Here is a 22,098-nt window from a genome sequence, read left to right on the forward strand (position 1 = left end):
CCTAAAAAGCTGTGAGACTTTGTCAACTTCAGGAAGAGACCAGCTCATTTGTTTAAACAAGCCAGTCCGTGTCTGTTCAGAGTAAACTTACACAGGTCTCAGTGGGAGGCAGAGAGCACACAGTGGTGATCAGTTAGAAGAAATAATGAGCAGGATAGTCTTTTTTCCCCTTTCTTTTTGAAGCTTGTTTCATGTGAGGTCTTTGTAGCTTGTCATTAAAAGGGATTTGTAAGTTTCTGTGTTAATTTGTTAGTGAAACTGCTGGTGTGAAAATATTTGTCATGGTATTTAATGGTGTTTATTAGTTGATTATGCTGAATATACACTCTAGACAGTAAAAGCATTTATGCCTAGTGATGTCAGAAATATATATATATATATATATATATATATATATATATATATATATATATATATATATATATATATATATATATATATATGTATATATATATACACTCCTGATCAAAATCTTAAGACCAGTCAAAAATTGCAAGAATTTGCATTTAGCATTATTGGATCTTAAGAAGGTTCTAAGTAGAGCTTCACAATGTTAAAAGAAGAAATCAGCATAGGAGACAAAAACATTTGAGCGGGGAATTAATTGAAAACTGCATTTATACTCAAACATGATTTTTCATCTGATCAAAAGTTTAAGACCATAGCTCAAAAAACCTCCAAAACCCCCCAAAACAGAAATCAAAGTGCCAAAAAAAGGACTCAGTAATGAGTAGCTCCACCATTCTTGTTGATGACGTCAAAACAATCGTTTAGGCATGCTTGATGCCAGTGTTTCCAGGAGGCTAGTGGGAACATTGCTCCAAGTGTTGAAGATGGCTTCACGAAGGGCATCCACTGTCTGGAACTGATATCCATTTTTGTAACTTCCCTTGCCATCCATCCCCAAATGTTCTCAATTGGGTTTAGATCCAGGGAACATGCAGGATGGTCCAAAAGAGTGATGCTATTCTCTTGGAAGAACTCCTTTGTCAGGCGGGCATTGTGAACTGCAGCATTGTCCTGTTGAAAAACCCAATCATTACCACACAGACGAGGGCCCTCAGTCATGAGGGATGCCCGCTGCAACATCTCCACATAGCCAGCTGCTGTTTGACGCCCCTGCACAACCTGAAGCTCCATTGTTCCCATTGAAGGAAAACGCACCCCAAATCATGATGGCACCCCCACCACTGTGCCGTGTAGAAAACATCTCAGGTGGGATCTCCCTGTCATGCCAGTAACGTTGGAAGCCATCAGGACCATCAAGGTTAAATTTTTTCTCATCAGAGAAGACAACTTTCTTCCACCTTTCAATGTCCCATGTTTGGTGCACCCTTGCAAAGTCCAAACGGGCAATTCTGTGGCGTTGAAGAAGACGTGGCCTTTGAAGACGTTTTTTGTTTCTGAAGCCCTTCTCTCGCAGATGCCATCTGATGGTTATTGGGCTGCAGTCAGCACCAGTAATGGCTTTAATTTGGGTAGAGGATCGTCCCGTGTCTTGACGGACAGCCAATCGGATCCTGCGGCTCAGAGCTGGTGAAATTTTTTTGGGTCTACTGCTTGACTTTTTTGTTCCATAACCCTCAGGATCATTTAAGAAATGCAAAATGACTGTCTTACTGCGTCCGACCTCAGCAGCGATGGCACGTTGTGAGAGGCCTTGCTTATGCAGCTCAACAATCCTGCCACGTTCAAAGTCAGTGAGCTTTTTTGCTTTTGCCATCAGGAGGTTGACAGTGTAAAGACTTCACAGAAAATGACATGGAATCCAGATTTTTGCACAGCTTTTGGCTTTTAAAGACTATGGTCTTAAACTTTTGATCAGCTGAAAAAATCATGTTTGAGTGTAAATGCAGTTTTCAGAAAATTCCCCGCTCAAATGTTCTTGTCTCTTGCACTGATTGTTTTCTTTTAACATTGTGAAGCTCTACTTAGAACCTTCTTAAGATTCATTAGTGCAAAATGCTAATTCTTGCAATGTGTATATACACTCCTGATCAAAATCTTAAGACCAGTCAAAAATTGCAAGAATTAGCATTTTGCACTAATGAATCTTAAGAAGGTTCTAAGTAGAGCTTCACAATGTTAAAAGAAAATATTAGTGCAAGAGACAAAAAACATTTGAGCGGGAATTTTCTGAAAACTGCATTTACACTCAAACATGATTTTTTCAGCTGATCAAAAGTTTAAGACCATAGTCTTTAAAAGCCAAAAGCTGTGCAAAAATCTGGATTCCATGTCATGTTCTGTGAAGTCTTTACACTGTCAAGACCTCCAGATGGCAAAAGCAAAAAAATTCACTGACTTTGAACGTGGCAGGATTGTTGAGCTGCATAAGCAAGGCCTCTCACAACGTGCCATTGCTGCTGAGGTCGGACGCAGTAAGACAGTCATTTTGCATTTTTTAAATGATCCTGAGGGTTATGGAACAAAAAAGTCAAGCGGTAGACCCAAAAAATTTCACCAGCTCTGAACCGCAGGATCCGATTGGCTGTCCGTCAAGACAAGGGACGATCCTCTACCCAAATTAAAGCCATTACTGGTGCAGCCCGATAACCATCAGACGGCATCTGCGAGAAGGGCTTCAGAAACAAAAAAACGTCTTCAAAGGCCACGTCTTCTTCAACTCCACAGAATTGCCCGTTTGGACTTTGCAAGGGTGCACCAAACATGGGACATTGAAAGGTGGAAGAAAGTTGTCTTCTCTGATGAGAAAAGGTTTTGGCTTGATGATCCTGATGGCTTCCAACGTTACTGGTATGACAGGAGATCCCACCTGAGATGTTTTCTACACGGCACAGTGGTGGGGGCGCCATCATGATTTGGGGTGCGTTTTCCTTCAATGGAACAATGGAGCTTCAGGTTGTGCAGGGCGTCAAACAGCAGCTGGCTATGTGGAGATGTTGCAGCGGGCATCCCTCATGACTGAGGGCCCTCGTCTGTGTGTAATGATTGGGTTTTCAACAAGACAATGCTGCAGTTCACAATGCCCGCCCTGACAAAGCAGTTCTTCCAAGAGAATAACATCACTCTTTTGGACCATCCTGCATGTTCCCCGGATCTAAACCCAATTGAGAATATTTGGGGATGGATGGCAAGGGAAGTTTACAAAAATGGACATCAGTTCCAGACAGTGGATGCCCTTCGTGAAGCCATCTTCAACACTTGGAGCAACGTTCCCACTAGTCTCCTGGAAACACTGGCATCAAGCATGCCTAAATTGTTTGAAGTCATCAACAAGAATGGTGGAGCTACTCATTACTGAGTCCTTTTTTTTGATACTTTGATTTCTCTTTTGGGGGGTTTTCGGGTTTTTTTGAGATATGGTCTTAAACTTTTGATCATGTGGAAAAAATCATGTTTTAGAATAAATGCAGTTTTCAATTATTTCCCCGCTCAAAAGTTTTTGTCTTTTATGCTGATTTCTTCTTTTAACATTGTGAAGCTCTACTTAGAACCTTCTTAAGATTCAATAGTTCTAAATGCAAATTCTTGCAATTTTTTGACTGGTCTTAAAATTTTGATCAGGAGTGTATATATATATATATATATATATATATATATATATATATATATATATATATATATATATATATATATATAGAGAGAGAGAGAGAGAGAGAGAGAGAGATGCACACAAACGTATGACTCACTTTTTTATTTGTGTTGTTTTTCTAAGGGTCTGATCACATAAAATTCTAACTTAACACAATGCAACAGAAATGTAAACAGGCTAAAATAAAGGTATAAATTCCTTTGCAGGACACTGTCCAGCCTGTTAGGAGGTCTTGTATTAGTCCAAAACCAACGTTAAAGTCAGAAATGGACTTTTCTTTTTTTGTGGCAAGTTTTACAATCATCTAACTTTATTTGCCACTTAAAATCAAAATGGTCCTTTCATGACTGTCTTGCTAAAGTTCCCAATTTGTTATTTGTCTTTTCACAACCTTCTTAATATGATGCTTGATTTATCTTGTTTCTTCTACTTTAGTTGCCTTCTAGCGTGCATTTACATCAAACTGCAGTTTGTTTGCCTAGGAAACTAGAGTTTGATTAAGGTGGACTAAATAGGCCTGGTGTGAATGCACCCTGAAAGTGTTTTACATATAAAACTTTCTTTCAGTGGAAACTGTTTTCGGATGTCTAATATAAAACTGTTTAATTTTCTTATGTTTATGACCTGCAGATTTTTTTCTACTCGGATAAATCAAAAGCCTTAGAAATTACTTTTTATAAAAATACGAATTTTCACTTGCACAAAGTACTAACAAAATGTCACTTGTTTAGTGGTTGTGACTTGTAGCATTTATTATTGGAAAAGAAAACTTGTCTACAATTTACAGGAAGAGGGAATTAAATTTAAACAGCCTTCTGCAATTTTCTTTGAATATGTTTTTTTTTTTTTGTAAAAATGAAGCTTAAAAAACTCAAATACACTTTTAGAAGGTGTGGACCTGAATAGATCAGTCGTATTTTAGCTCTGCTGGGAAACAAATTGTGAGTCAGTCTTTGAGGGTAACCTCAAAGGTAGAAAGGACTAAAAAGTTCCTCAAAGTGATTATTTAACGGCTGGATTTCTTTTTCTTCAGGTAAATGCTTTCTTTTTCATGTTTTATTTATTTCCTGTTTTTTTTCCCCGCTCTCTCTTTTCAGACGGAGCCTTTCAAAATCACTCTCGGTTGCGGACGCCTCCGCTACCCCTCTCCCATTCTCACTCGCCCAATCATCAGCACCATGCAGCCTCTATTAACTCGTTAAACAGGAGTAACTACACTCCGCGGAGCAACGCCAGCCCAGCGCCCACAGACAGTTCCGCTCCCCCCGAGGGTCCCGCAAGTGGTCAAGACTCCAGCAGCATTCAGGACAACTGGCTCCTCAACAGCAACATCCCGCTGGAAACGAGGTACCGTGCAACTTGTCTCCCTAACAATGTGCGAGGCAGACATGTTGGCATCTTTAGGAATGAGCGCAAGCTTGTGCCATCGAACTCAGCTTTTTGTGTTGTCAGCTCTATATTATGTTACCGCAGAGCTAACAAGGACCAGAGCAAGAAAATGAAAACTGCTTGGACCGAAAGGCCTAACTTTTTGATGAACACAATTTTTGTGGAAAACAAGAGAAAAGTGTTGCTTGTCAAATATTAGCAGATTTTCAGCCAAATCTGGTTTGACTAATAATAATAATGTTAAAAAAATGCTAAATTCCATCCAGGCTCTAGTGTTCATGCTTCCTCGCTCCTCACCTTCAGTCCTGATCTCTATTTATTTTATATTAATCAGCTCTTCGTTCTCTAGCACATTCTCAATAAGAAGGCTCTTGTGTTAAGTAGATTTGTTGAGTATTATTGGAACAAAGGGAATGTCTGTTGGTCTTTTCTTGACTGGTATTGTCAATAATTTCAAGGTAAGATGATTTCCTTCGCTCTAATAATTTCCTTTTTTTTCACAGTGGTGTATAATCTTCACAAAGAAAAGTGAAATCATGGCTGTAGCCAGGTTACCAGCTGAGAAAATTTCTCCAATAAGCCTCAAATTGTGGGAGAATTTCTCCTCAATTTGAAGATTTGATGGTTAGGATTGAGCCAGAGCATTTCAACTGTAATATTAAGGCTGCAATTTTACCCACCACATTAGTGACTTAACATTTTTGTTCATTTGTACTAATTTATTCTTTTTATATTAAAAAAAAAAAAACTAGCGATAAATGCCCTGTGAATAAAAAGCAAGCTGAGTGTACACTTCTGACAGGTAGTCTCATCTGAAACATTTTTTTCCCCATTTTTTACCCTCAATAAAAATGTCGCAGAGCTGTAATTGATGCCCATTTTGTCAAAGCTGTAATCGAAGCATTAATGTTCACAGATTTGAGTTCAGCTAGTAAAAATAAATTCAATAGCTCTGAAACTCTTTTTCTAAGGCACTTGTCTTCCTCCTGCATTTCTCACCATGTCAAATTTCTCCTCTGAATTTTGAGCTCAAAAAGCTTCTGAGCAAAGAAAGCCAGCTTTGCACAAATGGAAACTTTGTGCTGACATGTAACTGGCAGCAACATTGCCTTTCAAATTTATAAACAGTATCTAAAAAATAGGTTTAGAGATTTTTTCTTTATATCAGTTTAAAAATAGCCGATTTCTATTTCTGCGGGAAAAAAAGTATGACAAAGTGGTCTGAAAAGCGTCTACACCCAGCAACAATACTGTTTTTATATTAATGTGATTTAACTTGATTTGGGATGCATATCCTTGAAATTCTACTGAAAAATTGCAGCAAAATATAAAAATGGTGGCTCTTGGAACTGGTTAGCCAGAAGTCCATGATCTTGTTTAGCAGATCTACAGTTAATCATATATCCCCTTTACACAAATATAGCAAAATATTAACATATTAAATTTCCAATTAACACCGTTAGCATGATTTGCTTCATTAAATCAGTTGTTACTGTATATTCCCAAGAATTATGAACCTTACATTAAAAGAAATATCTAAATATTTCCTAGTTTTCCTAAGTCTGCCATGTGCCATCATAGAGTAGTTTAAAATATAACACTAACATGTTTCTTTTGAAAGTATTCCTCTGTGATAATTACTTTATCTGATTAATCATCATAATAATCAATATGAAAAATACATTTATATATACATTTATGAAAATAGTATCTGGTTGGATAGATGAATTGGTGAGCCGCAGACATTGATTTCAAATATGAAAACATTTTTGGGTCAGACCTGTAGAACTGAGACAGTTTGGCTAAATAACAACACTGGTAAACATTTCCAATGTTCCATCCTGTGTCCTCCATCCATTTTTAGAAACTTCCCCTTAAAAAAACATTATTCAAATGAGCATTTTATTTTGATGGGAAAACTACTAATGGCTAATTTTTCACAACTGTAAATAAAACAGTCATGAAGAGACTTGTTGTCTCGTCCCTCGGCTGTTGTGAGACGGTTCATTCAACAGGAAAATGAGAATCAGTTTCAGCTGGTGGGGCAGTATAAAGTATAAGGAATGATTACACATCATCCAGCTCCAGTTAATGCTGCACAGGTATTCCCTGTGGAGCAAAAGACAGATGGTGAGGAGAGAAAATAGTTCTGCTGAAACCACAGAGTTTTATAACCCATAGCCTTAAAGAAAGATCAAAATTTCAAAGTAATACTACTAAAATCGTTAGTTGTATCCTAAAGGATCCTGTAGGATTAAATTCTACTTTTTTCTTATTTAATCCCATAACATTACTTCTCTCTTATGTCTCTTAAATTAAATCTACTGATGCAAAAGGCATCAATAGGTCTCAACTGTATGAGAGACTTTGGGAGTTGCTTGGCTCTGTTGACTTTTAACATTTCTTTCTTAAGAGCTTCTGACAAGCATCCCTCTGTCATTTGCTTCATTGAACTTTGCATTCATCGTCAGAGCTGTAGCTGAGGAGATTCCAGTGCTGAGCTCCACAGGGCATGCATCAAAATCCAGCCTTTTCTCTTGGACCACTGAACGTGTGCAGCCTTCCCATTGCATGTGGACGGTTCATTTCTCCATTGCATTGGAGGAGTACTTCCTTATGGAACGTAGCTCTCTACATGGGGAGAAAGGGTACACAAGCAAGCCTGTAGATGTATTACAGAAGAACTGAAAATGTGTCATTTGTAGTGCTACAGCAGTTGAGCAATAAAGTGTTGTAATTTCTCTGCTAATCAGCAGAGGTGCACCGATCAGAGATTCTGTTGCTGATTTTTGATTACAAATTTTGTGAAGCTCTGACCCACTGATACCAATTTAAATTGATTCTAACTTCTTTTTGATAACTTTAGATGTATAACTACTTTTGTCTACTTCCTGCATTCTCTGAAATGTATCTGTCTTAAAGCTGGTTTATTTCTGCAGATAGCAATAGAACCACAGGGAGAAAGCAGAGGAGCTTGTTTGTTTTTTTTTCCACTGATTATGTGCCATATTTTACTGCTGGGGCATAATTATAGTTCAACAATTATGTAACATGCTATGTTTTTTTCTTAAAAAAACTGGATTTGTTAACTTGTACAGAATAACTATCGCAATTAAAGTGTAAAAAAAATATTTTTGTTCTCAACTTTTACTTCACAAAACCCTGCAATTTGACAGCTTTATATAGTCTAGACTCTAGACTGTATATTTAAAAATGAAAACAACGATTGTGCATTAACTTATAGGTTTATGGTTTGATTTATTGTAACCAAATGGGAAGTTGAAGCGATCTTTCTGATCTAAACATTCATTAATTATTTATTTTAGGATCAGAAACCAAATCAGACTGTTTAATTCCCTGCTGTTTGCAAAACAATACTAATAGTGGCTGTGTAAAGAAAATGCCTTTATATTTTCTTTTGTAATAAGCTTTTGTTAATAATAATGAACAACATTATTATAATTTGTTTGCTTCTTCTAATTTTATTTATTAAGACCTCATAGGCATTACAAAAAGCTAAGTGCTCTTCACTGTGTAACAGTTTCCACATTGAAGAGTACGTTTGTTAGCTGTTTAGGGACATTTAAGAAAGGCAAATGATCTCTTGGTGCATCTCTGATTAGTTTTTTTTCTACCTAAAATTAATACTAAAATGTCTAAAGCTAACTTTTCATATGTACAGTAAGTTATGCGTTTTTGTCTTTCAACCACAACCTTAAAGGAGCCAGAATACTCTAATGTTTATCAGAGAAGAGCAAGACGCTTGCAGAGAAGGACAGGGCTCAAACAAAACAAGGTATGGAAGCGTACAAATGAGAGCAGCAAGAGAGTTAGATGTCATTTGTCCCACTCTTCTTTAGAAGTAGTTCCATAAGGGCCTTGGTTTCTTTGTCCCCACACCATCTGTTGTGATGCTCTTTTTTTTATACCTGTTGATTGATATCGCTTGGTGATCACATTCTGTACTGGCATTATCATGTTTTTTTATTGCATGCATGTCTCACACTAGCTTCATATCCATCTTTCCATCTGTGTGTAGAAATATAGCAAAGCAGGCATTCCTTGAGACTTTGCAGGACAACTTGATTGAGATGGACATTCTGGCATCAGCACGCCACGATGCCTCGTACAACGACGGGTATGTTGCATGTTTGCTCTGTGGCTCAAAATCTGCTTTGCCATGAAAACAATGAATGCCTGTGCTATTTTTCCATCAAACATCCCCCTGTTTGGAAACACTGTCATTCACTTTTGTTCATCTCCCGCAGTGCTAGAATGGGTGCATTTGTGTCTTCAGCTTTGATGCAACTCACCTAATTTGCATCAAGTCACATTGTTGGGTTGTGCCGTTTTTTTTTTTAGTAATGTCAAACATGGCCGCTTTATGAAACTTCAACTGCTAAAATACAATGCTCAAGCTATTTGTCTTTGAGATTTACAAATAAAGTATGGTCTCTTTGACTTTCCACATCACACATTGTAAGATGACATTCAATCACACTCATGTCACTGTCGCTCGGGAGCGTCTTGTAAACTTGTCACTGAAATGGCCTTGACAATAGTGCTGCTGTCACTGACTCTCTGATGGGCTGATCATACGGCACTTGGACACGGAGAGCTACACATGTTTTCCTGAGATAGTCAACCATGCTCTTCAAGGGCGAATAAATCTGCTTTTTACCATTCTGCAGCTTTATGTGCTTTATCTCCCCTCTGGACAGCCTTGACAACCTCACGCGTACCTGAAGTCACACTTCCTTGAATGTGGTCACTAGTTGTGAAAATTACACTGCTTTGCAGAAGTGTTCTCACTTTTTGAACTTTTTTCTATTCTTGTCACAATATAACCACAAACTTCAACATAGTTTATTGGAATTTTATATAATAGACAAACAACAATCAAAATTTACGCACTCATTCCCCTTATAACATTGTAGAGCTACCTTCTTTTACAGTTCTAGGCTTTTGCTGTATGTCTCTTAAAATTGAGCAAATCTAGAGGTAAAGACAGACTGAACAAAAGCATTCCCAAAAAAGAATGCTTCCACTCAGTGGTGGGCACCACAAACTAAAAAATCTATTGTGCTAACCCTTAAGCACTAATCATAAAATACAGTTTCATTGCTTTTGAAGCACTTTTTTGCCCAATTACATCTACAAGTCACCATTTTGGTGATGTCTCTACCAAATGGAAAATTAAAATCTCTACAGCATTCATAATACACATGGGCCAAGGGTTGAGCACAGTATTAGTTTCCATGACACACAGCAGTTTAAATGTAGACTAAGCTGGCCCTGAAGTGATCAGATCTTTTATAGCTGCACTTGATTGGCAAACATCATATGGAACTTAAATGGCTGTCTTTCAGCAGTGGCTCTCTTTTTACCACTCTGAAATTCCAGTTTCTAGATGCGCAAAGCAGGTAAAGCTGTTGCAGCAACAGCTGGTTGTGCAAACTATTAAAGTGGGGAGGAGCTTTATATAAATGCACAGCATGCTTTTCAGATCTGATTATGTACTACAATATATTTGCAATATCACATAAAATCCAAATAAAAGCACTGACATTTGTGATAGTAGCGTGACAAAATATGAAAAAGGTGGTTAAATACTTTTGCAAGACACTGTACATACTAACACACATTTATTGATTTTAATAATCCATAATATCTTTACATCCTCACTTGAAAATAAAATCACACAAATGAAAGATTTACTTGAATTTGAAGGCATCCTTGGGTATCGCTTTCTGTCAGAGTAACATACAAAATATGTTTTTCTCAGGCATTTCCTGTTCAAACCAGGTGGAACATCACCAATGTATTGCACAACTTCACCGGGGTACCCTCTGACCTCCAGCACGGTGTACTCGCCTCCCCCACGCCCTTTACCTCGAAACACCTTCTCTCGACCTGCCTTCAGCTTGAAGAAGCCCTACAAGCACTGCAACTGGAAATGTGCTGCTCTCAGTGCCATCCTCATTTCAGTGACGCTGCTGCTGCTGTTAGCCTACTTCGTTGGTGAGTAGCGTGTGTCTTCACTGATGCGACACCCCCCAGATCTCAACCCTTCACCCGCACGCAGACACAGGATGAGTCCGTTCTCTGCTGTATTTCTTTCATTATCTGTTTTAATGGTGTTTAGTCTCCGCCTGGAGCTCTACAAACACAGTTATATGGAGGCTTATAGATTGAGTCCTTACTCACACAAGTCGACAGCAAAAAAAACATTATCATTCATAGATTTGGTCGGTTGAATCTGCAGATGGGCAACCGGGCGTCTCGGTCTCATGAATAGGCTGGGTAGGAAATAGATTAAAAAGACATCAGCCATCACTCGAGAGACAGGGGCTGCGAGTTTAGAATATTCATCTTGCGGGGTGTGATTGACCAGCTCTCTCAGGGTCCCAGCTGGATTAGAGGCATCAACTAAGTTACGCTATTAAATCAGTTCTGCTCAATTTGTCTGCTTCCGTCCTATGAGGAATTGATATTCATATTTGAAGATGCAGTCTGCAGTTTGTATGATCTACTTCTGAAGGGATAGAAGTATTGGTGGAAATACTCTTAGCATTTAAAAATGAAAAAAGGAGGTCCAAACAAAAGAGAGTACAAATCAAACACCTGCTGTTCTACATGGCAGATGATATACAATGATGGTGAAAAGTTTAGATTCTCACCAAAGGATTGAATGATATAAATCTTTGACTTTATTTATGTATTTAAACATATTTTTCAAGGTGAAATGACTACAGTGTAGAACTTGAGTGAATTTTTGTAGTTTGATTCTGGATTTTTTTCCTCCTCACTATTTGCTACAATTATCCACAACTTTTAATATTTATTTGGCTCAATATCAATGGAAGTTTATTTAAAATGGACGGTTTCTTGGCATGGGTCCAGTTTCAAAGTATAGTCCATACACTTTCAATAGACTTCAGGTGCCAGAAGCTTAATGTTAGCCTACAATAAAGACAAAAAAAAAAGAAAATGAGGTGGACTAGCAGTGATTGCCGATATCCATGACAAGTTTCTGTGGAATATTGTCTCTGCTGCCAGAAAGCTGAGCTGTTAGCATTTCTTGACAGTCATAAGACTATCATACAGCAATAGTCTTCAGTCAGAGGCAACATTTAATTTCCCTTTGAGATAAAAAAAAATAATAAAGTACTTTTGAACATTTATCTATGCCACAAGTAGTCTTGATATGTTTGGTATTACTGTCCTGCTAAAACACCCAACTGTGTTTTAGACTATGTCAAATTGTTGTTTATTTAAGGTAAAGTGGAAGAAGTTGGATGTATTCCTGTTTTTTGCAGTACACCAACATTGATAGCTAAACACTTCCTCAATCTGATATTGCCTCAACCATGTGTGATAATTTTTAGTGTTGTAAAGTTTAGATGAGTTAAGCTGAGACTTTCAAACATATTTCTTGTGTCAGAAATCAGGGCCAAATAAATCAATACTGAACTTTTGACTATACTTTTTTTCTTTTTTTGATAAATTCTGTTTACCCTTATTGGTAAATTCACATTTTATTTAGTCTTTTGAATAAGATTTTTGGGCAAATACTTATTTTTTAGTCAATCTATGTTGATGTTAAGCTGGCTTTGCCACAGACAGCGACTAACTAACTCAAGCCTCTGTGGTAACAATGTTGTTAGACTGAAAATAACAATTGGGTCCAAATTAAAAGCAGGTTTTGCATCTTGTGAAAGTTTTTTTTTTTTTAGTCCTTTTTCCTTCAAACAAACATCTTAACTGATTTATACCTGCAGTATGAAAACAAAGACCTTCAAAATCAAAAAGAAGACTTAGTTTATTTTCTGTAGAGCAATAATTTCACGCAAAATGGTTTCAGATCCTGATATTATCGTCATTTATAACTCATGTAAACAACACTTAAAGTAAAGTTTTGACTTTTAAATATGTGCTGTGTAATTTTTTTTCAGCATTTTTGATAAGTAATTAAAGTTCTATTGAATCCCATGTTGTGTACGCATGAAAACAGTTAATTCCCACTTCCTTTTCTTACATTTTATACTATAACAGTGCATCTATTTCACAGTGAATACCTTCTTAACATATAAATGGTGTCACTATTGAATTCAGTCTCCTAGAGATAAAGAAATAAATTAAGTCGCAGAATGATGATGGGGCCCGAGTTGATTTGCATGAGGGGAATAAAAGGCAGATCCTCTGTGCGGCCTTCATCAGGGAGATAAATTAATTCTTCTTCGAGGACATTTGTTATAGATATTCATTGGGCTGTAACAATTACAAAACCAATAATTTCTGCTTCACCTTGAGGCTAAACAAGCTAAAATCGTACTCATTTTTTTGTTGGCGGAGACACTTGAAGAGTTTAATTTAAAATTCAAAACAGTACAAATTTAAAGTCAGAACCAATGCATTTCATCTTGTGGAGATTATCTATTAATTAGCAATAAAAGATGTGATCAAGTTCTGGTTTTGACTTGGGTTTGGGATCAGCAGGTTGCTGCATTCAGTCTGCACCTTCTGCTGGTGACCTGGCCAAACGCCAAATCATCCTGACAGCTCCTAATCAGACAATGCAATTACACCTCAACCATCTCCTGTTACAGCACAAGTAAACATGTTGGAGACCAAACCCCACCCTCAGATTGGAAATTTCAATCAAGAACAAGAGGCATTTTTAATTAAAGGCTGATGAGAAAATACATTTAATTTCAAGTGCAGTTAATTATTGAGGCCTGTAATTGGGACCTCTGGATGAGATGTCTAATAAAGCCAATTACGGCTCATGACAGATGTTTTGACTTCAGCTTGGTTTTCTTTTTTCCACACAGCTGGGTAAATTGACCCATTTTGAAGTGCAGAAAAGGTTGGGAGTTTTTTGATGGCACTATTTTCTCTGTGGTTGCTTGCTCATTAGCACATTTGTTATACGTTCCTCATTTTAAGGTCATCAGTATCCTCCTGTGTTCACTTTCATTCACCATGGGTATCCAGTCAAGGACGAGAAGGTTGGGCCCCGGAAAATGTTTGACTTTGCAATCCTCACACTCAAAAAACATTTCTTATAACAAAATTGTACTTGGTAATTTGGAATAAAACAGTTTGATTATTTAATTTTTCCAAAACCTCACAAAATGCATCTTTTTATAGATACGGCTTCATGAATTAGAAGATATAATTGAAAAGTTAATTTATTTCAGTTGTGCATTTCAAAGAAGTGAAACTCATATATTATATATATTCATTATAGATTTTCATCATTTATTTTAATTAGCTTAGATGATTATGGCTTGTAGCGAATGAAAACTCAATTTTCAGTTAGAATTTTAAATATGACCCACTGAAAACCAATTTTAATAGAAAAGTCTCACTGTTTGACTGTTTAATTACTTACACAATCACAACATATGTAGCTGACAATCACCTTCAGCCCCCCACAAAAGCTGTGTCACAAAAAAATAATTTCTTTTGAAGTCGTTTACACAGAGCTGGGTTTAAACATTTTCATTGAAAACTTAGTGGAATAAACAAGAAGTTTTTGACCGTGATGTTTATTTCTAGTTTTAACAGAAATTAAACATTACAGAAATGACAATGAAATATTAGCAGATATGAATGTTCAAAATATGTCCCTCTGTGTGGAATGAATTACCTATTGGATTAGATTAATTATTTGACAAAAGCTACTTTGATCAATTGAGATGTACCAATTATGTTAAAACATTTGTTGTTTTGTCTAACGTTTTCTAGATTTTATATCAATTTAACCACACCACTATATTCAAACTGGAAAAAAGTTAAACATGAACAAAAAAGCAACTTTAGAAAAACAGCAAAAAAAAAGTGCAACTGTGAGGAGTTGCAACAGTTTAATTGGGTTAGTGTTAAGATGTGAATAGACATTGGCTGCTTTCAAATAAAAGGCTTCCTGTCATTGACAGGCATATTGATTATTGATGTCTGGGTCTAATCCAGTGGAATATCCATGCATTAATTCCAATTAATGGAATTATCCAATGTAATTATATTCATGTAAGACTAAAGTAACTTCTCACAGCAGAATTACAAGAAGGAATAGACTTTAAGTCAAACTTTGGTGTTAGTATTGTGTAGAATAGAATAGAAACATCATTTATTGTTCCTCAGTGGGGAAATTCAGGTGTTCTGTTCCAAGAGCAAAGTGAGAGGGAAATTTAAGCTTGGAGATTCAACCTAAATGTGAATTGGGCGTGATGTGAATGCAGTTTAAACTCAGGACAATCTTAGAGGCAGGTTCTTACCTGTTTAATGTTTTGTTTTGACAGAAATACAACACAGCACTTGCTGCCTCCTATAAATTTACAAACAGCACCCTCCACATTTAGTGGGACCCCTGGTAAAGATTAATTTCAGCTTTTATTGCAGTAATATAATTTTCAACTTAAAAAAAATGATTCATTTCTCTGAGTGGGTTTTGGTTTCGAGTTTTTGTTTTGTGTGCATGGTGGGAAGTTGTCATGTCATATTTATCACCTTGGAGATTGTGGATTTAGAGACGTCTAAGCCATGTGGTTAAAAAGGCATTAGATTTTTGGTAGATGCAGAACTTCAGTGCTTTATTTCCAATTAATTACACAGATTGTTATGCATTTAAATTTTTGACACAATTAACTATTGCTGGGGGTTTTTATGACCTATGTATTTGTACAAGTAATATCCACAAACGACAGCAGTGGATGACAGCTGCTTCTCTTGCCCTACTGGGGATTCATTTTTAATCTGATGGGACTTTGAAAAAGATGATTCCTGAAACATTTGAAGACTGAATTGCTATAACAGCTCCTTGCATCAATTTGGTTAAGTAACCTCAATAATAGATTAAAAATAATAAATATACTTGATAAGTTTATATGCCTGTATATTCAATAATTCAGCAGCAAAAATGGTTTCGAATAGAAAATGTTGCTTATTTTTTCCATTACATTAATTGCGATTAATTATCTAATTGTAAAGTTTCACCACTAATTTTTATATTTACATCTTTAGACGCCTGCATTGCATTTAGGTTTTGTCTGGAACATGACAAGAATGTTTCTTGACATTATAGTTTCTTTTGAACTGTGAACCAGTTAAAAAGTGCCATGAACAGGCAACAGAATCATTTACTGCTGTGGCAGATGACCCGTGCTCCGACTTCGCCAGATTGACTTAGAAGTCTCCAACTACACTACCTTTGTTCTGTAATTGGCACATGGCGTGACCCAACTTCCTGCTGAGAGATAAGCGAAAGGACAGCACAACGTGTACTGAGGACAAAGCAGAGATGCTACAAAGTGCAGTCCTCCTTACTCAGACATCTTTTCACTTCCTTCTGTCATTCTTGATATTACATCCATTTTAGGCTATCATCAGAGGGCTTGGCGGTGTTTGCAAAGTTTCTTCTCTGTTTCTCCTCCATGCGCTGGTGATAATAAATACCTGGTAGACACTGACATAAGTCTTAAAGAATCCATTACTCTCCAGGAACAGATGGGGTAAAGAAGACAGCTCAGGAGCACTTGATTACCGAGACATTTTGAATGACAACATGCCTGGTGATTTTGCAAGGGTTCAGCAACATAGTTGTGTTTTTTTTCTATTATTTTGTTTTGTCAGTCAATATAATTCAACAGATCAAAAAGAATATCTTTTGGGAGCTTACAAAATGACAAACAACACCATCTGTCACTCCCCTGGTTGTCTTCCACTGACACAGTCACTTCTTCAAGCAGAATGAGCAGAGAACAGATGCTGGTACTGCAGCTGAACTCTCATTGTTGAAGTTGTGTTTTCATTGATAGATATGCACCTAACCTACAGTTTGCCTAAGGATGTGGTAGAAAATAAGGTTTTTGTTCATTAGGATTTTTCTTGGTGAATGTGTATAGGGAATCTGACATTTCACACACAGAAACCGGACAAAATACAAATAATATTTATTTCTATGGTGATCGTGTTTGCTAAACAAATTTTATGTCAATTGCTGAGAACACCTACTTTCAATCCATGCTTTCGTTCTGTGATTTAGCTCTTTTTTTATTTATTTTTTTCTTTGAATCTCCACAATTGTTAGCTTGCCTGTTTAACTTGCACTAAAATATTTCTTCATTTCCCCAACACCTAATGTTTGAGGGTTTCTTTTCTTTCTTATTATCTTCAATGCTTATCTAATTCTATAGTAGTCCTAATGTTCAAAATGCTTTTTATGTTTTTACAAAGTAAATAGAGGTTTTTAGAATGCCTGTAGAATGCACAAAAGCAGATGCTTTTAACTTTAGCATAATTAGTAACTAGTAGTTAGTCACAGAGCCTATCAAAAATATTAACTAGTTCAGGACGCATTTTATTAAATGTGCACATTATAACAGGATTGAATTGTGGGGAGGCTTAGATATTTGCTTATGGTTGAATTGTGTTTTCTTCAAAACACAATATACAACATTTATCATGCTGTATATTTCAACATGATATCATGTTGTAAATAAACTTTATAGGGTTTATTTATTTTTTTAAGCAGGAAGAGTGGCATAGCAAATTAGAATCCTTGATTTTACCCTCAAGTTTCAGTAATTTGGCTGATGACAACCTATGGAAAACCTTGCACATAATAATTTTGTATTTTATATGTATTCATTTATTTTAACATATTATCAATCAGGTTTATTTGTTTAGCACACTTCAGCAGAAAGGCAGTTCAAAGTGCTGTACATCATGAAAACATAAAAAGCCTCATAAAACATCATACAGTCCCCAACTGTGAAACCACAAAACATTACATTTTGTCAAGTGCCATAATCAAAATCATCAGTACTTATCAAATATGTTAGTCAATGTTCCAGTGATTATGGGTCAAAAACAATTCTGAACAGGTTGGTGTTTAGCATTGTCTCAAAGTAGTTTAGTGTTTCAGCTGTTTTGCAATTTTCCGGCATTTTGTTCCAGATTTGTCATTCTTAAAACTGAATGCTGCATCTCCATGTTTGGTTTTGGTTCTGAGAATGCAGAGCAGACTAAAACCAGAAGACCTGATTGGTCTACAGGGTTGATACAACAGATCTTGAATGTATTATGCGTAATATCAAATATTTACAAATTTGAAATGAAATAGAATGCTGTAAGTGTTAAGTCGCAGTCAGTGAATTGGAACATCATATAGTGAGGTGTTTGAATGTCATTTAGACCATTTAGGTTTAGCTGTAAATTTTAGGAGCTCATGTCATTATCATTTTATTATCACTTTCATTTTCATTTTTTTAGCAAACAATTAATCATTGCTAAATTAAGTTTTTAATCAACAAAAACATAACAAAAGTAGATGTTAGTTTTGATTCACTTGCTGATTGTCAAGTGATTCAGATTAGTCAATTACAATTCAGGATAGAAGAATTAAGTTCAGATGTAAAAACATGAAATTTCACATCATTTTTTCATTGTCCCAGAAGTACTTAGAATACACAACCCTAATTTCTCTATAGACAAAAAATTAAATGAAATTAAATCATCGAATGCAGATGTTTATTTTGCCCCATCTGGATTTTAAACTGTTAAGTGGTTTTCTGATTAAATTGTGTTGCTATTTGCATGGGAAGCTTAAGTGAACCAACCAAACAAAGACATGGCTGTATTGAGTGCATTGCCTTTTTCTGCTGACTCTTGCCTTCTACATTGGCTTTTGCCTTGGTAAGCTCATCTTGTCCATTCTCTTATTGGTGATCTGTCATGGTCAGCCCCTCCTCCTCCATGCTGTGCTCTTCTACCATTGTTCTAAAGGACATTTCTTTTGTCGACCTTGTAAAATATCTTTGTGATTCATCTGCTTTGTTCACGCAGAACACCCCGGGTTTCTCTCTGCTGATGCGTTTTTTTTGCCCCCAGGTTTGTCCTTTGGTTTTGTAGGGAAGCTTAAAGGTAATAGTGTTGGGAAAATGACAAGACACAGAGGACTGACCATGCCAGTGTTGGTGTGGAGAGACACACGTTGTCCCCTGGGCTTGTGATACAATTCATCCTGTAATGTTCGTGCTCAGCACTTTGGAGAAACAGCCATTAACCATTAAGCCGAGTCCCACATTCTTCTTCAATAAAATCTTGTTCACTCGGGTCAATTTTATGGCAAGTGATTAGTTTACTCAACGGAATGCATTCAAACTATTTCTCTCTTGTTTTGTTTAATATTCCAGCCATTCACCTATTGGGGTTAAACTGGCACCTCCAACCCATGCAGAGACAGATGTACCAGCTGTCAGAAGATAATACAAGTGGCCTACCATTCCCTACAGACTTGAGTTTACCACCGCTAGGCAACACAGGGCTGGAGATACCAGATCACAGGGGAAAAGATGACGGTAAGTACACTCTTCTCGGGCCTCATGCAGAAAGAGTGCGTGGGCACAAAAAATGTGCTGCGCCATATTTTACACACGTCGGCAGGTATAAAAATTAACTCTGCGTCAAAGTGTGCGGAAATATACGGACACTTTTTTGCTGCCGTGAAAATGTGCGGGAGCCACGCAAAATTGTTTTGTGGACGATATCAAACTATAAAGTGTCTAAACTCACCTAAATACACTGACATCTGACCACATTCAGATGTTAGTGTATTTAGACCAAGAAATTTCAAACCCGATGTTTTTTCATTATTTTAATATTTTATTATTTAAACGTAAATGATGAAATTGAACCTAACACGAACACAAAAGAAAGAAATTTAAAATGAAAGGATGTGAAAACCTCACCCGAATGTAAATTCGGTTTTTGTCTCATAAAGATTGGTCTGTGCGCTGAAGCTCATGAAATGCATCTATTGGGTAATTTCATTCTGACTGAAAAAGAAAAAGGGTTGACTGAAAAAGGATTGGATCAGCAGATTAACTCCAGACAGGTTTGATTATTTTTAAAGTGATCAAGGTGTGTATAATTACACACATTCAAGTACATGCGCGAAGGTATTCCGCAAAAATGGGAGCGCTTTGACTCTGATGGAGAACATCGCCAATGGAAGGATTCAAAGGGAGTGATTGATCATATTTATCAGCTGGGGAATGTTGATGATGGTTTATTAGCATTTAGATTGCCCAGACTGATCATCTTGGAGCTTTGAGCAAAACTTAAAGAAGGAGCCGTGCAATACCAGTACCGGTCCAGCTGCAATCATCCTTCAGTGGATGTTCTGAATGCGTCCGCTTTGTGAATGCGCCTTTATGGACAGAAAGTATCTTTATTCTCTACAAGTACAACTTATGCACATGATTCCACTATTTAGAATAAATGTCCACTTTCCCCATTCGATGACTCTCTGATTCACTGTCTGTCTTTAAATTCCGCCTGAAAGCGCTACTGTTCAAACAGGGATTTGCACAATCTCTTTATTTTTTTATTTGGATTTTTTTTTTTCTCTTTTTATAATGTATTATTTTTATTTTTTGAGATGACCTTATGTGTCCTGAAAGCACCTTTTAAATAAAATATATAGTTGTTATTATTATTATAAACATTTATACTGCTACAAACAAGAACGTTGCCATGGTTATTTTTTCATGCGGTAGCAGACTTCCGGGTATTTATACTAATTTACATGTGTATTTATGGGTGGCAACAAGGCGGACCAGCAACTGCGCTCAATTTCCTGCAAATTGGGATTTATAAAGGAAAGGTGCGCAGCTACGTGCGTGTACAAGGCTTTATGCGTCCGAATTTATTTGTTTACCGCATTTTCTAAATTTTTCCGTACACCAGGTTTTAGTGTGAAAACTGCGCACTGTTTTATGCATGAGGCCCCTAATCTTTCTTTTGTTTTTCATGCAATGCCTTGTAAAGGTACAACCACAAACTTTAATTCACTAGGACACCGTGTGATAAAAAAAATTACAAAAAGTCAAGGACTACAAGATTGAACTCTGCAAATTATTATTTTTTATTGTGAGAGATTTTGATAGTCAACATCCTTCACTGGATTTCTTTTAGGTTTGTCAGTGCAAAGAAGTTGAAAACATACTTGTCATATTTTTCTAAATATGTGAAAAAAGTTGAACTGTATGTCATTTGTTTCCCAGTGTTACAAATAATCCCAATAAAATACGTAGAAATGTATGGGTCTAAAGTGACAAAATATGGAAAAGCTCTGCAATACTTTTGCAAGGCGTTGTATGCTGTGAATAAAGCCACCTAAATTCATCTGCAGCTCTCCAATGCTTGGCACAGCTCCCAGTTTTACCCTGTTTAGAAAAACACTCAATAGCAAACAAACTTCTCAAATCTTCATTTACAGATGGCATTTCAAAGCTCATGCAAGTTTGTAATTATTTTGTCATCCAGCATCACATTGCGCTTGCTTGTCTCCATGGTATGCACAGAGATCTGCATTGTAATCCTATAAAAGTTGTTGTAAGTGGGAAAGTGTTGTTTGTTCCTGGAGGGAGAATATGGGGCAGCTTAAGGGATGGAGTATCCAGGGGCTGGAAGGGGATTAGCCACTCTGTCCCCTTCAGAACGGATGTGATCCTTTCATCTTCCAGCTTGGACTGCCTTTCCTGGCAACCAAAGAAAGAATGTGCTCACCCTTTGGTACCAACTGCTCGAGTCAGGAAAAGTTTTCTCTGCTCCACTCTTGAGCAAATTCCCCCACATCTTCACCATGTGATTTGCCACAGGCGAACTACAGTAGGTATTATCATATAGATGAATCCAGGTGTTGTCTTTTTCATTTACTAGACAGCAGAAAGTGTGTTTAGGTAACAACAAGGATGACTACAGCAAAACCCCAAAGCCTACACCGCCATGACTGCTGATAGTGAATCAATGATTGTAGTTTTTTTTTTTAGTTTCATTTTCCACTGCTGTCAACAGCAACAGTGCTAAACTACCTAATGTATAATGAAGATGATGCACAGCACTGAACCCTCTCTTCCAGCCTTTTCTTTCCATCAGGACATTGTTACTTGCAGAACAAAAAATATATATATATTTATAAGAGCCATTATCACTGGTCTCACCTTATAATTTATTTAAACAGTCTGATGAGCACACCATTAATGTGCTGCATAAATACACACACACACACACACACACACACACACACCATTTCCCCGCATGTGGAAACCGTAGTATTATGTAAAGCCCCGATCGGGGAGTTG

General features: G+C 36.8%; 1 protein-coding gene across 3 annotated transcripts in view; it reads left to right on the forward strand.

Annotated features, from left to right (window-relative positions):
- tenm4 (teneurin transmembrane protein 4) overlaps positions 1-22,098 on the forward strand; it is a 212,380-nt gene that overhangs the window by 96,794 nt on the left and 93,488 nt on the right. For 2 of the 3 annotated variants that reach the window (XM_055028140.1, XM_055028141.1), the window contains 3 exons: positions 4,654-4,903; positions 10,731-10,966; positions 19,147-19,311. In XM_055028140.1, the coding sequence (XP_054884115.1) occupies positions 4,654-4,903; positions 10,731-10,966; positions 19,147-19,311 (651 nt within the window). Of the gene's footprint in view, positions 1-4,653; positions 4,904-8,666; positions 8,742-8,984; positions 9,084-10,730; positions 10,967-19,146; positions 19,312-22,098 lie in introns of all 3 variants that reach the window. The other variant, XM_055028139.1, reaches the window with a different exon arrangement.

Source organism: Poeciliopsis prolifica, unplaced genomic scaffold, assembly GCF_027474105.1.
Source record: "Poeciliopsis prolifica strain line A6 unplaced genomic scaffold, Auburn_PproV2 SCAFFOLD004, whole genome shotgun sequence".
Lineage (NCBI taxonomy): Eukaryota > Metazoa > Chordata > Actinopteri > Cyprinodontiformes > Poeciliidae > Poeciliopsis > Poeciliopsis prolifica.